The sequence below is a fragment of the Orycteropus afer genome, unplaced genomic scaffold, assembly GCF_000298275.1.
Source record: "Orycteropus afer afer isolate SDZICR_OR568_19922 unplaced genomic scaffold, OryAfe1.0 scaffold00354, whole genome shotgun sequence".
NCBI classification, from domain to species: Eukaryota; Metazoa; Chordata; class Mammalia; order Tubulidentata; family Orycteropodidae; genus Orycteropus; species Orycteropus afer.
The window spans coordinates 1,323,627-1,337,462 of record NW_006921941.1 but is presented as its reverse complement, the minus strand read 5'-3'; the positions used below and the strand labels follow the sequence as shown (position 1 = coordinate 1,337,462).

Here is a 13,836-nt window from a genome sequence, read left to right as displayed (position 1 = left end):
CCTACTTCCGTAGTGATACTGCCTCGGAAACCCAAGGAGGGGTCACTATGAGTCGGGGCCGACTCGAGGGCACATAACAACAACAACAACAAAGGTAATGAAGATAGTTAGTAAAAGCAAAAGGCGGGAAACTATCTACATTTTCATAGAGGACAAATTAACTAAATCATGGTCTTCCCTTGCCATGGAATACTATACAGACCTAAAAAATGATGAGGCTCTACATGTTCTGACATTGAGTAATCTTCAAGCTATTTTAAGTGAAAAGAAATTATGTTACAGAATAGTATGTATGCTTGTATATACATTAATATTTTCTGGAAGAATACCCAAGAAACTTAAATAAGGCTACTTCAGCTGGCAAGAATGGGGATGAGGCAAAGAGAGGCTTTTACTTTTCAATTTAGAATACACACTTCTATACTAATTGACCTGCCCCCTTCCATTAGCAAATATTACTGTATTTTTTTTAACTTAAGTAATAATTATTTTTCCTAGTGAAAACTAAAAAGGAAAAAAATATTTAAAAAATGGAAAAACCCACAGAAGTGAGCAAATGACCGACTAATAGCAATAATTTCTACGGTTTAATGAATGCCCTGATACCTTGTATATGCTCCAACACTCACCATAGCAAAATTATAAGGTAGGTATAAATAGCTCCATTTTACAGGTAAGGAAAGTGATGTTAGAGGAAATTAATTGAAACCGCTAGAAAGTAGGGGAGGGCAGATTCGAACCTCTAGCTATGGAACCCCAAAGCACACGCGGACTTCTTTCTCCACCCTTCGGCCTCTGGCTCCAGGTGGGAAATGTGCGCACTGGCCGCCCAGCCCTAAACGGCGCAGCACCCCTCCCCCAATCTGGGCGCATCCGCGGCTCCGACACGCACGGGCTCCACGCTCGGGGAGCGCGCGCGCACGCAGCGGCGCGAGCCCGGCGGCGGTGGCGGCGGTGACGTCACAGCCCGAGCTTTCCTTTTCGGGAGTCCCCGGCACACATCCTGTGTCCATATTTGGGCATTTACGTCACGGCGGCAGGGCCGGGGCCTCCCGAAATGGCAGTGGCCCGGGGAGTCGGAAGCCCAGAGCCAGAGCCGCTGCTGCTATATAAGTGGGGGGGCCGGGGGTTGGGGGAGCCGGGCTGCGCTTTGGAGAGCCGTGAAGCCGCCGCCCCAGGCCGGTCCCAGAGACCGAGGGCTCCGCGGTCTCCCGACCCTTTTTCCAAAGACGAGCGCCCGAAGCCAGGAGCTCGGGAGCCTGAGTCTGCGCGTCGTGGAGCGCCCCGACCACTGGCCTCCCCTCCACCCGCGCGCCCCCAAACCCATTGGGCGAGGCCCCGGGCGCCCCGCAGCTGCCACCGCGCCATGCTCCACCTCAGCGAGTTTTCTGGCCCCGAAGCTCTTCTCGTCAAGTCCACCGAGGGCTGTTGCGCGGCACCCAGCACCGAGCCCCGGCTGCCTGCAACGGAGGCGCCAGTGGCCAACGGCTACTCCGGAGGTGAGGAGTGTGGCGGGGGGTACTCTGACGGCGGCTCGGCGCGGGGGCCCACCGTGCCTGAGAGAAGGAAGGGACTGGGACGCGGGAGCTGTGGGGATAACGGCGGCGGGAGCGTGGGGCTCCTGAGATGCGCACCCTTATTCCCATCCCCACTGGGTCGTCAGCGCATCCGCAGGAACCTGTGCACGCATCAGGGCGTCCTTTTGCTTGTGCACGTGTGTTTTGCGTGTGCATGTTTGTATGTGCATATATGTAGCTTATACCGGCCCTTTGCTGGATCAGAGTGTGCAAAAGGCACTTTGTGTCCGTGCGCACCAAGGGCTTCGTGGGCAGGGGCTGCAGACTCAGAGTCGTGCCTTTTGAGGTGCCCAGAGTTGATTCCTGCTCTATCCTCAGCAGGCGACTTCTTGAGCTGGGCTTTGAGCAGCTGCGGCGCCGGGGGAAACTTGGCCGACTCCTGCTTCCTGGAGGGGCCTGCGCCCACGCCCCCTCCCGGCCTCAGCTACAGCGGTAGTTTTTTTATCCAGGCGGTACCCGAACACCCGCACGACCCAGAAGCACTCTTCAACCTCATGTCAGGCATCCTAGGCCTGACACCCTTTCCCGGCCCCGAGACCGCAGCATCTCGGTCCACGCTTGACGCCCCCTTTCCCGCGGGCCCCGACGCCTTGCTGTCGGGTCTTCCGGACCTTTACTCCCCGGATCTGGGCACTGCCGCCTTCCCAGAGGCGTTTTGGGAGGCTTCGCCTTCCACGGGCGCCCCCTCTCAGTGCCTGTATGAACCACAGCTTTCCCCACCCGACGTCAAGCCGGGCCTCCGAGCGCCTCCGGCCTCTCCAGCGCTGGACGCTGCCTCGGCCTTTAGTGGTCCCTATGCTCCCTGGGAGCTGCTCTCTGCCGGGGCTCCAGGGAGCTGCGGGTTACAGGGGAGCTATCAGGCCACCCCCGAGGCCCGTTTCCCCGCGATGGGAGCCAAGATTGAAGATCTGCTGTCCATCAGCTGTCCCGCGGAGCTGCCGGCAGGCCCGGCCAACAGACTCTACTCCGCGGAGACCTACGACGTTTTCCCTCTAGTCCCTGGTGACTTAGGGGAAGGGACCGAGGGCCTCTCGGGGCTCCTGACCCCTCCTGGTGGGGAGAGTGGGGGTAGCGGCGACGGCGGAGAGTTTCTGGCCAATACACAGCCTCAGCTTTCCCCGCTGGGTCTTCGCGGCTCCGCTGCAGACTTACCGAAACCTCTGGTGGCCGACATCCCCGGGGGCAGTGGTGTGGCTGCGCCTCCCGGGCCATCACCTGCCCCATTCCCCCAGTCCAAGGCGCGACGCAAGGGGCGCCGAGGCGGCAAGTGCAGCACTCGTTGCTTCTGTCCACGGCCGCATGCCAAAGCTTTTGCTTGCCCGGTGGAGAGCTGTGTGCGCAGTTTTGCGCGCTCAGACGAGCTCAATCGCCACCTGCGTATCCATACCGGCCACAAGCCCTTCCAGTGCCGCATCTGCCTCCGTAACTTCAGCCGCAGCGACCACCTCACCACGCACGTGCGCACCCACACTGGCGAGAAGCCCTTCGCCTGCGACGTGTGTGGCCGCCGCTTCGCGCGCAGCGACGAGAAGAAACGGCACAGCAAGGTGCACCTCAAGCAGAAGGCACGCGCCGAGGAGCGGCTCAAGGGCCTCGGTTTCTATCCGCTGGGCCTCTCCTTCGCTGCCCTGTGAGCGAGGATTGTGTTTGTAGGATGGGGCGCCGCCGCCAGGCGCGCACGAGAAGACCCTACCCCCATCGCTCCCATTCCCACCTCTATCCCCGCGCGTCCCTGGACAAGCCTCGGGTCCCGCCTTCAGTTTCTGTGAAGCACCCGCCGCAAATCTCCCGTTCAGCACCAGCTCCGCGGACAGCTCCCGCGGACTGTGAGCGGCCTTAGCCGCCAGCAGCGCTTTGGGAAAAGCTCTCTTAGGCCACTCACTGAGTAGGCACTTCCTAGGGACTCAAGACAGTCTTTTGTACCTGGCTCACGCCCCACGCCCTCCCTGTGTTCACCCAGAGACAGGCTGGGGCAGCGCCGAGCCGGTCTCGCGTGGGACTTTGTACAGCAATGTCGTTTCCAGCAGCCATTGGATGTAACGTTTTGCTTTGGGGTTACTTCCTTTTTGTTGTTGTTAATTTTTGTAAAGCAGATGCTACTCTCAAGCAGTTGAAAAAACTGTTTATTTTTGCAATTAAAATTATTGTGCTAAAAGCTTACTGAATCTGTCATCTAAGCTCCTGACGTTGCCCCCAACCTCTCCCCCAGAATATGTGCAGGAAGAAAAGGGAACTCCCCATGCTTAAGGAGTCCAGGCCCTGAATTGAGGGGGAGGATATATATGAGACACATTACACATCTACTTTCAGGCACACCTGCTAGACAGTATGGCATAGTAAGCATTGGATAAATATGTACTCAATTAGTTAATTACAGGTAGTCCCAGACTTAAAGGAGGTTCCTTTCAGACAACTCAGTTGTAAGCCAGTTCTGACTTAAGTTGAATACCCTCCCCCTTTTTTTTAGTGTTCATTATTATTGCCTTTTATTATCAATATCTTTATAAAGCTTATCTCTATTTGGTTTTTTGGGGTTGGAAACGTTACACATTAACATACAGATATTTTAACATCATACATAGTACACATTACTAACAATAAGATGCACCAAAACACAAAGTGATTGTACCTGCAGTTCATCTTAATCCAAATACACTGTAAATCAAGGGACCACCTGTAGTTTTATCACAACTGACCTAAGGCGTAGAGGTATTTCTGGAACTTGGTTGAAAGATTTTGGTATCAAACATTGTGCATATATTATCCTCCTTAAAATCTCCACAAAAGAGCCCTGGTGGTGAAATAGTTAAGTGCTTGGCTGCTAATTGAAAGGTCAGTGGTTTGAATCCACCAGCCACTCTGGAGATAAGACCTGGCAATCTGCTTCTATAAACATTTCAGCCTAGGTAACCCCATGGGGCAGTTCTACTCTGTCATATACTGTCACTGTGAGTCAGAATAAATTCGATGGCAAGCTGCAACAATCCTCACAACCTGGAATGAAGATAAGGAAACAATGTAGTGAGCAGCTAACTTGTTGAGTAAAACACCAAGGAACAGAAAGAGTCAAACAGATCTGTCTGGCTCCAAAGCTAATGTTCCTTTTACTACCCCTGAGTGGAGGCACCTGAGCTTAATAGCAGTTTGGAAAGGCTTCCTTCCAGGAGGTGAGCAGCAGATTTGGCAAATAGAGGGGACTCCAGGCAGCAGTGACAGCAGCAGCAGAAAACTGCAGTATTTGAACTGCTGTCTGTGAACACCCAGAATGTTCAGTGGCACAGAGGCTCTATTGGTACCTATGCATCTGTCAGAGAATCACATGCTGTCAAGGCCAAAAGGGTTTTAGCATTCAACTAGGCCACACCTGAGTCTGACTGATGGGCAGAGCCAAGTTCAGAGAGGAACAGGTGCTGGCCAGAGATTCCCAATCACCTTGTTTGCTCTTCCCACAAAGGATCTTCTCCAGGAGGCAGTGGCCTAGTCATGCATTTGCCAGGGCACCCTTCCCAAGCCCTACCCCTTCATGACTTTGAGGGGTTAGGCTAAAGAGGATGGAGAGGGAAGCATGATCCTGTGATGAGGAAGGTGGGAGTGGATGAGACATCCTTCCCTTACTCTCTGAGCTTCTTAATAAAAACTGTACATTCTAGATGCTTTGGGCAAAACTTGGCATATAAAAAGACTGCCATGCATCTCATTTCTTCTATCTGCTAATGATGGAAGAGGGCCTGTTTCTGAGGACTTCCTTCTTTTCTATTCTGAGTCTCTCTGTTCTTGAATTAGGAGAGCCTATAGCCCTTATGATGCCAAATCAGCCCAACTTGTGATCCTCTAGCTTCTTCTGAGCTTCGTCCTTTCACTCTCAGATTTCCTTGCCATTCACCCTTGCAGTTGAGTTGAGAAAGAAAAACCACATCAGTTGCCTTCAAGTTAACTTCAACTCCAGAGTAGAACCATTTCAGAGTAGTAATGTGCTCCATAGGGTTTTTAATGGTTGATTTTTAAGAAGTAGATTGATTGCCAATCCTTTCATCCAAGGTACCTCTGGATGAACTCAAACCTCTTTTTGGTTAGCGTTGAGCATGTTAACCATTTGTAGCACACCAGGATTGCAGTCAAGTTTACCAAACATAAAATGATTAAGTCAGAGAATTCCATACTTTTCCTCTCTCATTTCTCACCATGGTTGCTAAGTGCTTTCACAGGATTGAGTATTTGATATCTCATAAGCTGTGGTAAACCCACTGCCGTCAAGTTGATTCTGACTCATAGTGACCTTATAGGACAGAGTACAACTGTCCCATAGGGTTTCCAAGGCTCTAAATCTTTATGAAAGCAGATTGCCACATCTTTCTTCCATAGAGCAGCTGGTGGGTTCAAAACCACCAACCTTTTGGTTAGCAGCCAAGCACTTTAACCACTACACCAGCAGGACTTGCTTATTTCAAATGCAATCTGTCTAAAATCAAACCATCCTTCTGTACAACCAATTTATGCTAATGGCTACCACCATTTTTTGGTTCTCTACAGTTCTTCTTTGGGATTCACCTTTGACTACTCCCTGCAGATGCCATTCAAACCTGTTGGATCTTATTGAAGTTCTCCAGGGTCTTATCTATTCTTACTCATAGTACATTGCTTCATTTTGTGTATTGTATTTTTAGCTTATGAGCTCATGTTCACTGGGGATTTCCCTGGGCAATAACTCTCGATAGCCTGGGTTGAGAGTATGTTTCTCCAGAGCAGTTTCATGTTTGCTTCTGCCGGACACTCCAGGAGTACCATCTGATGGAGACCAACCCTTATGTTGATTTTTGTCTTGATGTTTCTGTGCCATGTAGGTGATATGACTTCAAATTCCAAAACTCAAATACTTATACATTGTCAGAAGACACTCCTCCTACTCCAATCAGGGTCCAGGTCAAGAAAGACAAGCAATATGCTTCTCTCTCCATACCTTCTAGGGTTGGTCAGAGCACATCTCACACTTACATTTCTTGGTTTCTATTCTCTTGTTTTGGGTCTATGTCAATTTTCCTTACTTTCCTATAAGCTTAGCTAAGCACTCAGGAGATATCTGTTATATTTGGTGAAAAATTCCAGGTATTCTGTGGCTGCAGGGTCTTTGGCTTATCCAGTCTACAATATTGCTAAAAACTGAAGCCAGAAGATGTTGATTCTTCTATTAAAACATTTCCAACATTTATCCTCTCTACTTATTGCCAGCATCTTGGTCCAAGATGCTACTATTACCACCAGCACCACCCCAATACACCCCTTGGTTGTGACAATCACCTAGAATCATATAATACTGTAGTTGGAAGGAACTTGTGAGAACATCCTGTTCAACCCCCAGTGCACAGAGGAGGAAACTTAGGCCTAAGAGGTTTGGGATTTTCTTAAGGACACACAGATAGTAAGTGGCTCAGATGGGTCTTGTACCTTGCTCTTCTGATTCCAAGACAAGTGCACACCCATAAATCCACTAATTCCAAATTCCACAAATAATTATTGAGTATTCATATGGGAGCTCTGGTAGCATAGTGGCTAAGGCACTTGACTGCTAACCAGAAGGCTGGAGGTTCAAACCCACCAGCCACTCCTCGGAAGGAAGGTTGGGCAATCCTACTTCCATAGTGATACTGCCTTGGAAACCCAAGGAGGGGTCTTTATGAGTCGGGGCTGACTCGACGGCAAATAACAACAACGACAACAACAAATTCATTATATGCTGAAAAAAATTTTCCAACATTTTTCCTTTCAAGTGCACCTGAGACCATTGACATACATATGCATCAGAAAGAGAGGCTCACTCAAGTCCTGAGCCTCAACACTGCAAAGACAGGGAAGATTAATAAGAATCTTGCTGAGGTGGGATATTGGGGAGACTTTGACAAATGCCTGCTGTTTCCTCTCCCTTCACCCCATCACCCATACCATTTCATTGTTCCAACCGCTTCTCAGGGGCAGAATACACAATAAAACAAGGTAAGCACAGCTTACTTGTGCTTACTTACTAATCTGTGGTGAACAATTTCACACTTTTTCACCACATCAAAGATTCTGCTTCTAAGTAGGGTTGGCATGTGTCTTTCTCCCAACTCCACAGCACTGTCCTACAGAATCAAAGTCTCTTCAAATTTATAGTCCCTGACAGGGATGTAGTACCCAGTAAGCAAGGTAAACATTGGCTTATTTGTGCTTACTTACTGATCTGTAGTGAACAGTTTAATATGTTTTCACCAAATCAAAGCAGTGCTTCCTGTGGTCCTTCTACCTGCATGCTCTCCTCCTTCCATTCCACACTGCACAGCACTACCAATATAAACTCCCTAAAACACCACTCATGGCATGTTAGCTTTATCCCAAACTGACCTCAGTTCCCACCTTCACACAAAAAATATGTATTTCTTACCCTTTCAGTTGTTGCTCCTGAGGGCTGTTAAGTTAATTTTGACACATAGTGACAGGTACTCTATGTGACAGAGTAGAACTGCCCCACGGGGTTTTATACACTGTAATCTTTCCAGGAGCAGATCGCCAGGTCTTTCTGGGTAGGTTGAAACTGACAGCCTTTGCTTAGGAGCCAAGCATTTACCAGGGCTCCTTACCCTTTCAGTTAAAGCCCTTCAGATCTGATACAAACTAGTCTTTCAGTCTCCTTCCTCATCTCTTCCTGTTCTCTGTCCTTCCTCCTCATCTTCACCCCTAATCCTCCCACCTCATCTATACCCTGAACTCCTTCAAGGGCAGAGACCATGTCTGATCCACCTGGTGTGACATTACCAAACCTACTGCCCAAAACACTTACTTAAGTGATTAATTATTGTGCTGTCTAAAAAAAAGGACTAAAAGACTAAAAGGAGGAGAAAAAAGAAGGGGGAGGGAGGGAGGAGGGAAGGTAGCTAGAGAGCATGAAGCTGGGAAAGAAAAGAGAGAAGGGTCAGGAGGAAGAGATGAGAAGCAGCAGGACTGAAGCCCTGATCCAAGCCATGGAATTCTACCCCTGAGTGGGATCATAGCTCTGACCTGTGTGAGCCTGTCCAATTCTCACTGAGCCCATGATTTTCTGCCTTGGCTCTGGGATCCCAGATGTGTCTGTTGCTCATCTCTCCCTCTCTCTTTTGCTTTCTCTGGCCCACATGGAGTGGGATTCAGTTTAACATTTTTAGAACTGTGGTTCCCATAACAACCAAGCAGGAACTGTTGTTTGAAAATGTAGCATGGGCACACATGCGCATATGTATACATGCATACACACATACACATGTACAACCCACACATATGCACATATATGCATGTACACATGCATGAATACACACACTCACATATACACAAATACATGAACATTCACATGCATACAAACCTGTATGTACTCAGATACACACACTTACACATCTACCCATGCACACACATACATATGCATATTCACACATGCACATCGATATCCACACACGTGTTCACATATGTACACACTTATACACACATGAACTCACAAGTACATGTCTGTGTGCACACATACACAGTACACACATATATAGATGCATAGTCACACACACATGAACTGCATGCTTGCACACAGGCACAAAGAGCACACACATACATACACAAACCAAAAACAAAAACAATTGTCATCGAATTGATTCTGACCTAAGCATGCCCCAAATGACAGATGCACATCCACAGGAGGCATAGAGTGAAGACAGACAAATATCACAACAACAAAGGTGGAGCCAAGACATATACAGGTAGTTTTGAATATATGAAAAAGTAGAATGCTATGGAGAGGGTCTGCATTTTAGCAGGAGAGGCTCAGCGGTCTTTATCACAGCATGGGAGTGGCAAGAAGGACTGCAGTTACCCAAAGACTTTGGAGTTCGGTGATTTAAGTTCAAATTCTTGCTGTCCTTTTTGGTGAGCTCTGAACTTTAGCCTCCTGATCCGCAGAGTGGGGATGATAATAATACCTAATTGATAGGTTATGGTTAAGTGCACAATTACTAGCCAAAAGGTTGGAGGTTCAAATCCACCCAGAGGTACCTCAAAAGATAGGCCTGGCAATCTGCTTCCAAAAGGTCACACAGCCTTGAAAACTCTATGAAGTAGTTCTACTCTGCACACAAGGGGTTGTGATGAGTCAACCAACCACCACAACAGGTTTTTTTTTTTTTTTAAGAAGACTAAATAATATGCATAAAATTGATTAGCTTGATGTTTGTCACTTCATTAATAGGAGCTGCTGACTCCTCCTTCATTCAATCTAAGAAGACTTCCTGGAGGAGAAAGGAAATTCAGGAGCTATGGGAAGGAAGGGAAGATGCTTAAGAGGGAGGAATGGGGAGTTTGAGATGATTTGCCACTGTTCAGCCTCAGTCTTTACTAAATTTGCTTCTGCCCAAAAGGCAAGCAATCTGGCAACAAAAAACAAACCATAGAAATTATCCTTCCTAATACTGAATGCCCCATGCCTCTGCCTTTGCAGAAATAGGATGGGGTCAAGGGAAGTTCCCATCAGCCGTAGCCCCCAAACTCTCTCTGATTTCTCCAGCCCCAGGACAGCCTGCAAACCTCCTCCAAACCTGGGACAGCCAGATTGTTCTCGTCTCACCAGCTGAATAGGCCTTAAACTAAGGGCAGCGCACTCTAGGTGCTCCAGTCCCAGGAAGCCTGGTTTTTGTCCTGGCCAAACTGAAGGTGGGGTGGGTAGTTGGGAATTGGGGCTGTGTAGGCCACTGCCCCTTTCCTCCTTCTCTAGGTCTGAGGTGAGACTTGTGGTGGAACACATGCTCCTAGATGGTGTCCTCAAGGGCAAGTGGGCCAAGTAGGAGCTGGCCAGTGGGCCTGGCCACAGCAGCAAAACCCCAGCTCCAGTGGTTCCCTTAGGATGCCCAGAAGGGATCGATCTAGTCTGCTTCCGAACGACCACGTGTCCAACCCGAGGCTGCCGAGGGCAAGACCTAGGCGTGCCTCCCAAGAGGCCCTTTAGGAGCCCTGGCCCCTGTCCCAGGAGCAGCGCCGCGCGCCCGCCCACTTCCAGACCAGCAGAACCGCCTACTTTGGTTTTTGCCCCGAGTAGGAGCAGGCCCAAGCGAATGTGGGAGGGTTAGAACCGAGAGGCTCGGATTTATCGATAGTCCCTAAAGGTGGGCAGCAGATGCCACGGCTGGACGTGCCTGGGACGGGGAGAGTGCCCTGGGCGGTGCCAGAAAGACAGGTACCCTTGGCGAGCGCGGCGCTAGCGGTCCTAGCACCCCCCCGGGAGACGCCGCGTATCCCTCCCCCATCAAAGCCACCTTCAGCTAAAAACGTGGGGTCCGGGCGCAGCTGCTTGGGGCCGCCAAGCCCCAGCTCTCAGCAGAGCCCGCCCCGGAGGAGGGGCCGGCTCCGCCCCACCTCCCCGCCGCCTCCCTCCCCCATCCTTTCCTTTCCTTCGGCCGCGCGCCCCCTCCTCCCTCCTCCTTCTCCATCCACCCCCCACCCTGTTTGTGCGCCCCTCCCGCTGCGACTGGCTGGGAGGCTCGGCCGCCCCCGCCCCAAGAGGGAGGCGGGGGCCCAAGCCGCGGCGGCCACCCGAGGCTACGAAGGGGGACGGGATCCGAGGCCCCTAGGCGGCCCTGCGTCTGGAACGAGCACCCGGGGGCCGCCTCTGCACCCCTAACCCAGGGCCGAGGGCCTGGCCTGGCCGCGGGGTGGAGGAGGTAAGGGCGAGTCACCAGAGCGCTGCTGGACCGCTCCAGGAGTGGGAGGGCGGGGAGGACCCTGAGCCGTTGCCTCCTCCTTCCTTTCCTTCTCCCCCTCAGCCCTCCGGAGGCCCGCGAGGCCGCCCTACCAGGAAGGATTCTGAGCAGGCCAGGCCAGAGGCAGGGAAGGGGTTAATTTGAGGAATTAAAACCAGACCGATTTGCAACAAGGCTTCCCTTCCCCCCTCTCACCTGGGGCTCCCCAAGCCTTACTGAGGGGGGGCGGGGCCGGGCTCAAGGTTCCCACTGGGACTCTGTGGATCTTGGAGAGCAGGGCTAGTGGGAGAGAGGAGAGGGAGCGCCCCAAAACTACAGCCCTCCCCACCTGCATCTGTATGGGGAGAGGAGAAGGGACTCGTTGAGGCCTGGCTGGGCACCTGTGCGGGAGTCTGAGGGTAGGAGGGTTTGGGTGTCTGTGCCTGCTGATGTGCACGTGTGATAGTCTGGAGGTGTGCATGTGTGTGCACGCGTGTTTCTGTCTCCTCACATCGGAGTGCCTGTGCGGGTGTATGTGGGGAAGGTGTCTCTGGTTGTGAGTGTGCCCCACTGCATTGCTTTGCATGTGTGTGTCACACTGTGCCTGTGTGAACAAACCACAGTGGGCCTGTGGGCCTGCTCTTTCCTTAGGCTGAGTCTGCAGCAAGGGCCCAGATGGTTTTCTGGGTGTGGGATCCAGGTGCTGGAGCCTGTTTGTTGTGACCTTGGAATGTGTGAGCATGTTTGCAGGCTTGTGAGAGGGAAGCTTAGAACAGAAAAGGCATTGTCAGGCTTCCAGGAAACAGAGCACTGGAGGCACTGACCCTGTGGGTCTTCACCAGGCTGGAGTGACTACTGTGGGAGATGCATATGTTGGGGCCCCAGCCTTCTTGGGGGGATGGGGTCAGGAATTTAAGAGAGGCTGAGGACATTCCTTTACTTCCCATCACAGGGGTATAATAGGATTGGAGGCTAAGGAAATCTCTCTTTCAGAGCTAGGGAAGAGAAAACAGAACTGCACTCAGCCCAGCCCCTGTGAGTGCGTGGGGGAAGGGAACGATGCTATTATCAGGGGACACTTGCAGCTGCCTCCCCTTCCTTAGAATACCTTCCTGAAAGCTCTGAGCTTAGAGTTTCATTTCTTTGGCTGGTAAATCCATCTATTACCATCCAAACCTTCCTACCCCCTTTCTGTAATTTCCGTCTTCTCTGCTCCTTTCCTGCATGTGGGTTTTATGTGGAAAGAGGGGAAAGAGATGCCAGGGGTATGATGGGGAGTTGGGGTGGGGGGATATGATTGAGGTCATGACAAAACAAACTCTGCTAACTTCTCAATTTTGCCTGATCTGCATTTAACAGAAAAAGAGAATGTGTGTTTAGTGATATCCACACACTTGTTTCTAAATTTAGTGATGCCTAGCTCTTTTTTTTTTTTTTTTTAAATTGAACCTTGGTGGGATAGTGGTTCCTTGACTGCTAACCTAAAGGTCACCAGTTCTAACCCACCAGCTAGCTGCTCCGTGGGAGAAAGATATAGCGGTCTGCTTCCATAAAGATGACAGCCTTGGAAGCCCTTTGGGGCAGTTCTACGCTATCCTACAGGGTCACTATGCGTCAGAATCAACTCAACAGTTTTAGCTTGGGTTTTGTTTTGGGAATATTTGAAATGGGAAGGGGATGGTGGTAATTGCCATCCTGCCTTTGAATTCCCTGGACCTTCCTACCTCTCCGGTGACCCACAACACTCTTTATTCATTCATTGCACAGATCTTTATTGAGTGCTACCTATGAATACGGGAACTCTGGTGGTGTAGTGCCCAAGGCATCTGACTGCTAACCAGAAGGCTGGTGGTTCAAACATACAAGCCACTCCCCGGAAGGAAGGTTGGGCAATCTACTTCTGTAATGATACCACAGAAACCCAACGAGGGGTCGCTATGTGTCAGACCTGACACCACGGCAGCAGGGGGACCTATGAATATTATAATGTTGGTGCTACATTCTACTCCCAACCACAGGGAGCATAGTGTCGAGCCTAAGAGCACTTAGGCTTTTCTGGATTCAGAAAGACAAGTAGTATTGAGTTCAAATCCTAGCTTGCCATTGTTTTAGTTATTCATTGGTATATAGTAAACCACCCCAGAACTTGAGGGGTTAAAATAATAATGATACATTATTTTTTTACGGTGAGTGAGTTGGCTTGGTCATGGCTATGGGCCCTGCTGGTCTCATTCAGAGTCTCTCACACAGCTGCATTCAGCTGGGAGACTGGCTGGAGAAGAACATCAAAGATGGCCTCTCATCTCCCAGGGTCTCTCTATACATGGCATCTAATCATTCAGTAGTCTAGCCCAAGTTTCTTATAAAATGGCAGCTGGATCCCAAGAGGGGATTAAAATAACAAGCCTTAAAGTACAATTGCTTATCAGGCTTCTGCCTGCATCTGCTTCTACCTAAAGTACAACTGCTTATCAGGCTTCTGCAATGGGCTAATGTCTCATTGGCCAAATAAAGTCACATGGTCAAGCCCCGGGTTGATGTGG

At 50.4% G+C, this 13,836-nt stretch overlaps 1 protein-coding gene across 1 annotated transcript; it reads left to right on the top strand.

Moving 5' to 3' along the window:
• Window positions 1–1,057: 1,057 nt before the first annotated feature.
• Window positions 1,058–3,211, top strand: EGR4 (early growth response 4). The gene is given in 4 exon segments (XM_007952616.1): window positions 1,058–1,180; window positions 1,182–1,314; window positions 1,317–1,499; window positions 1,899–3,211. Coding segments are annotated over 4 exon segments (1,752 nt in total).
• The last annotated feature ends 10,625 nt before the right edge of the window (window positions 3,212–13,836 follow it).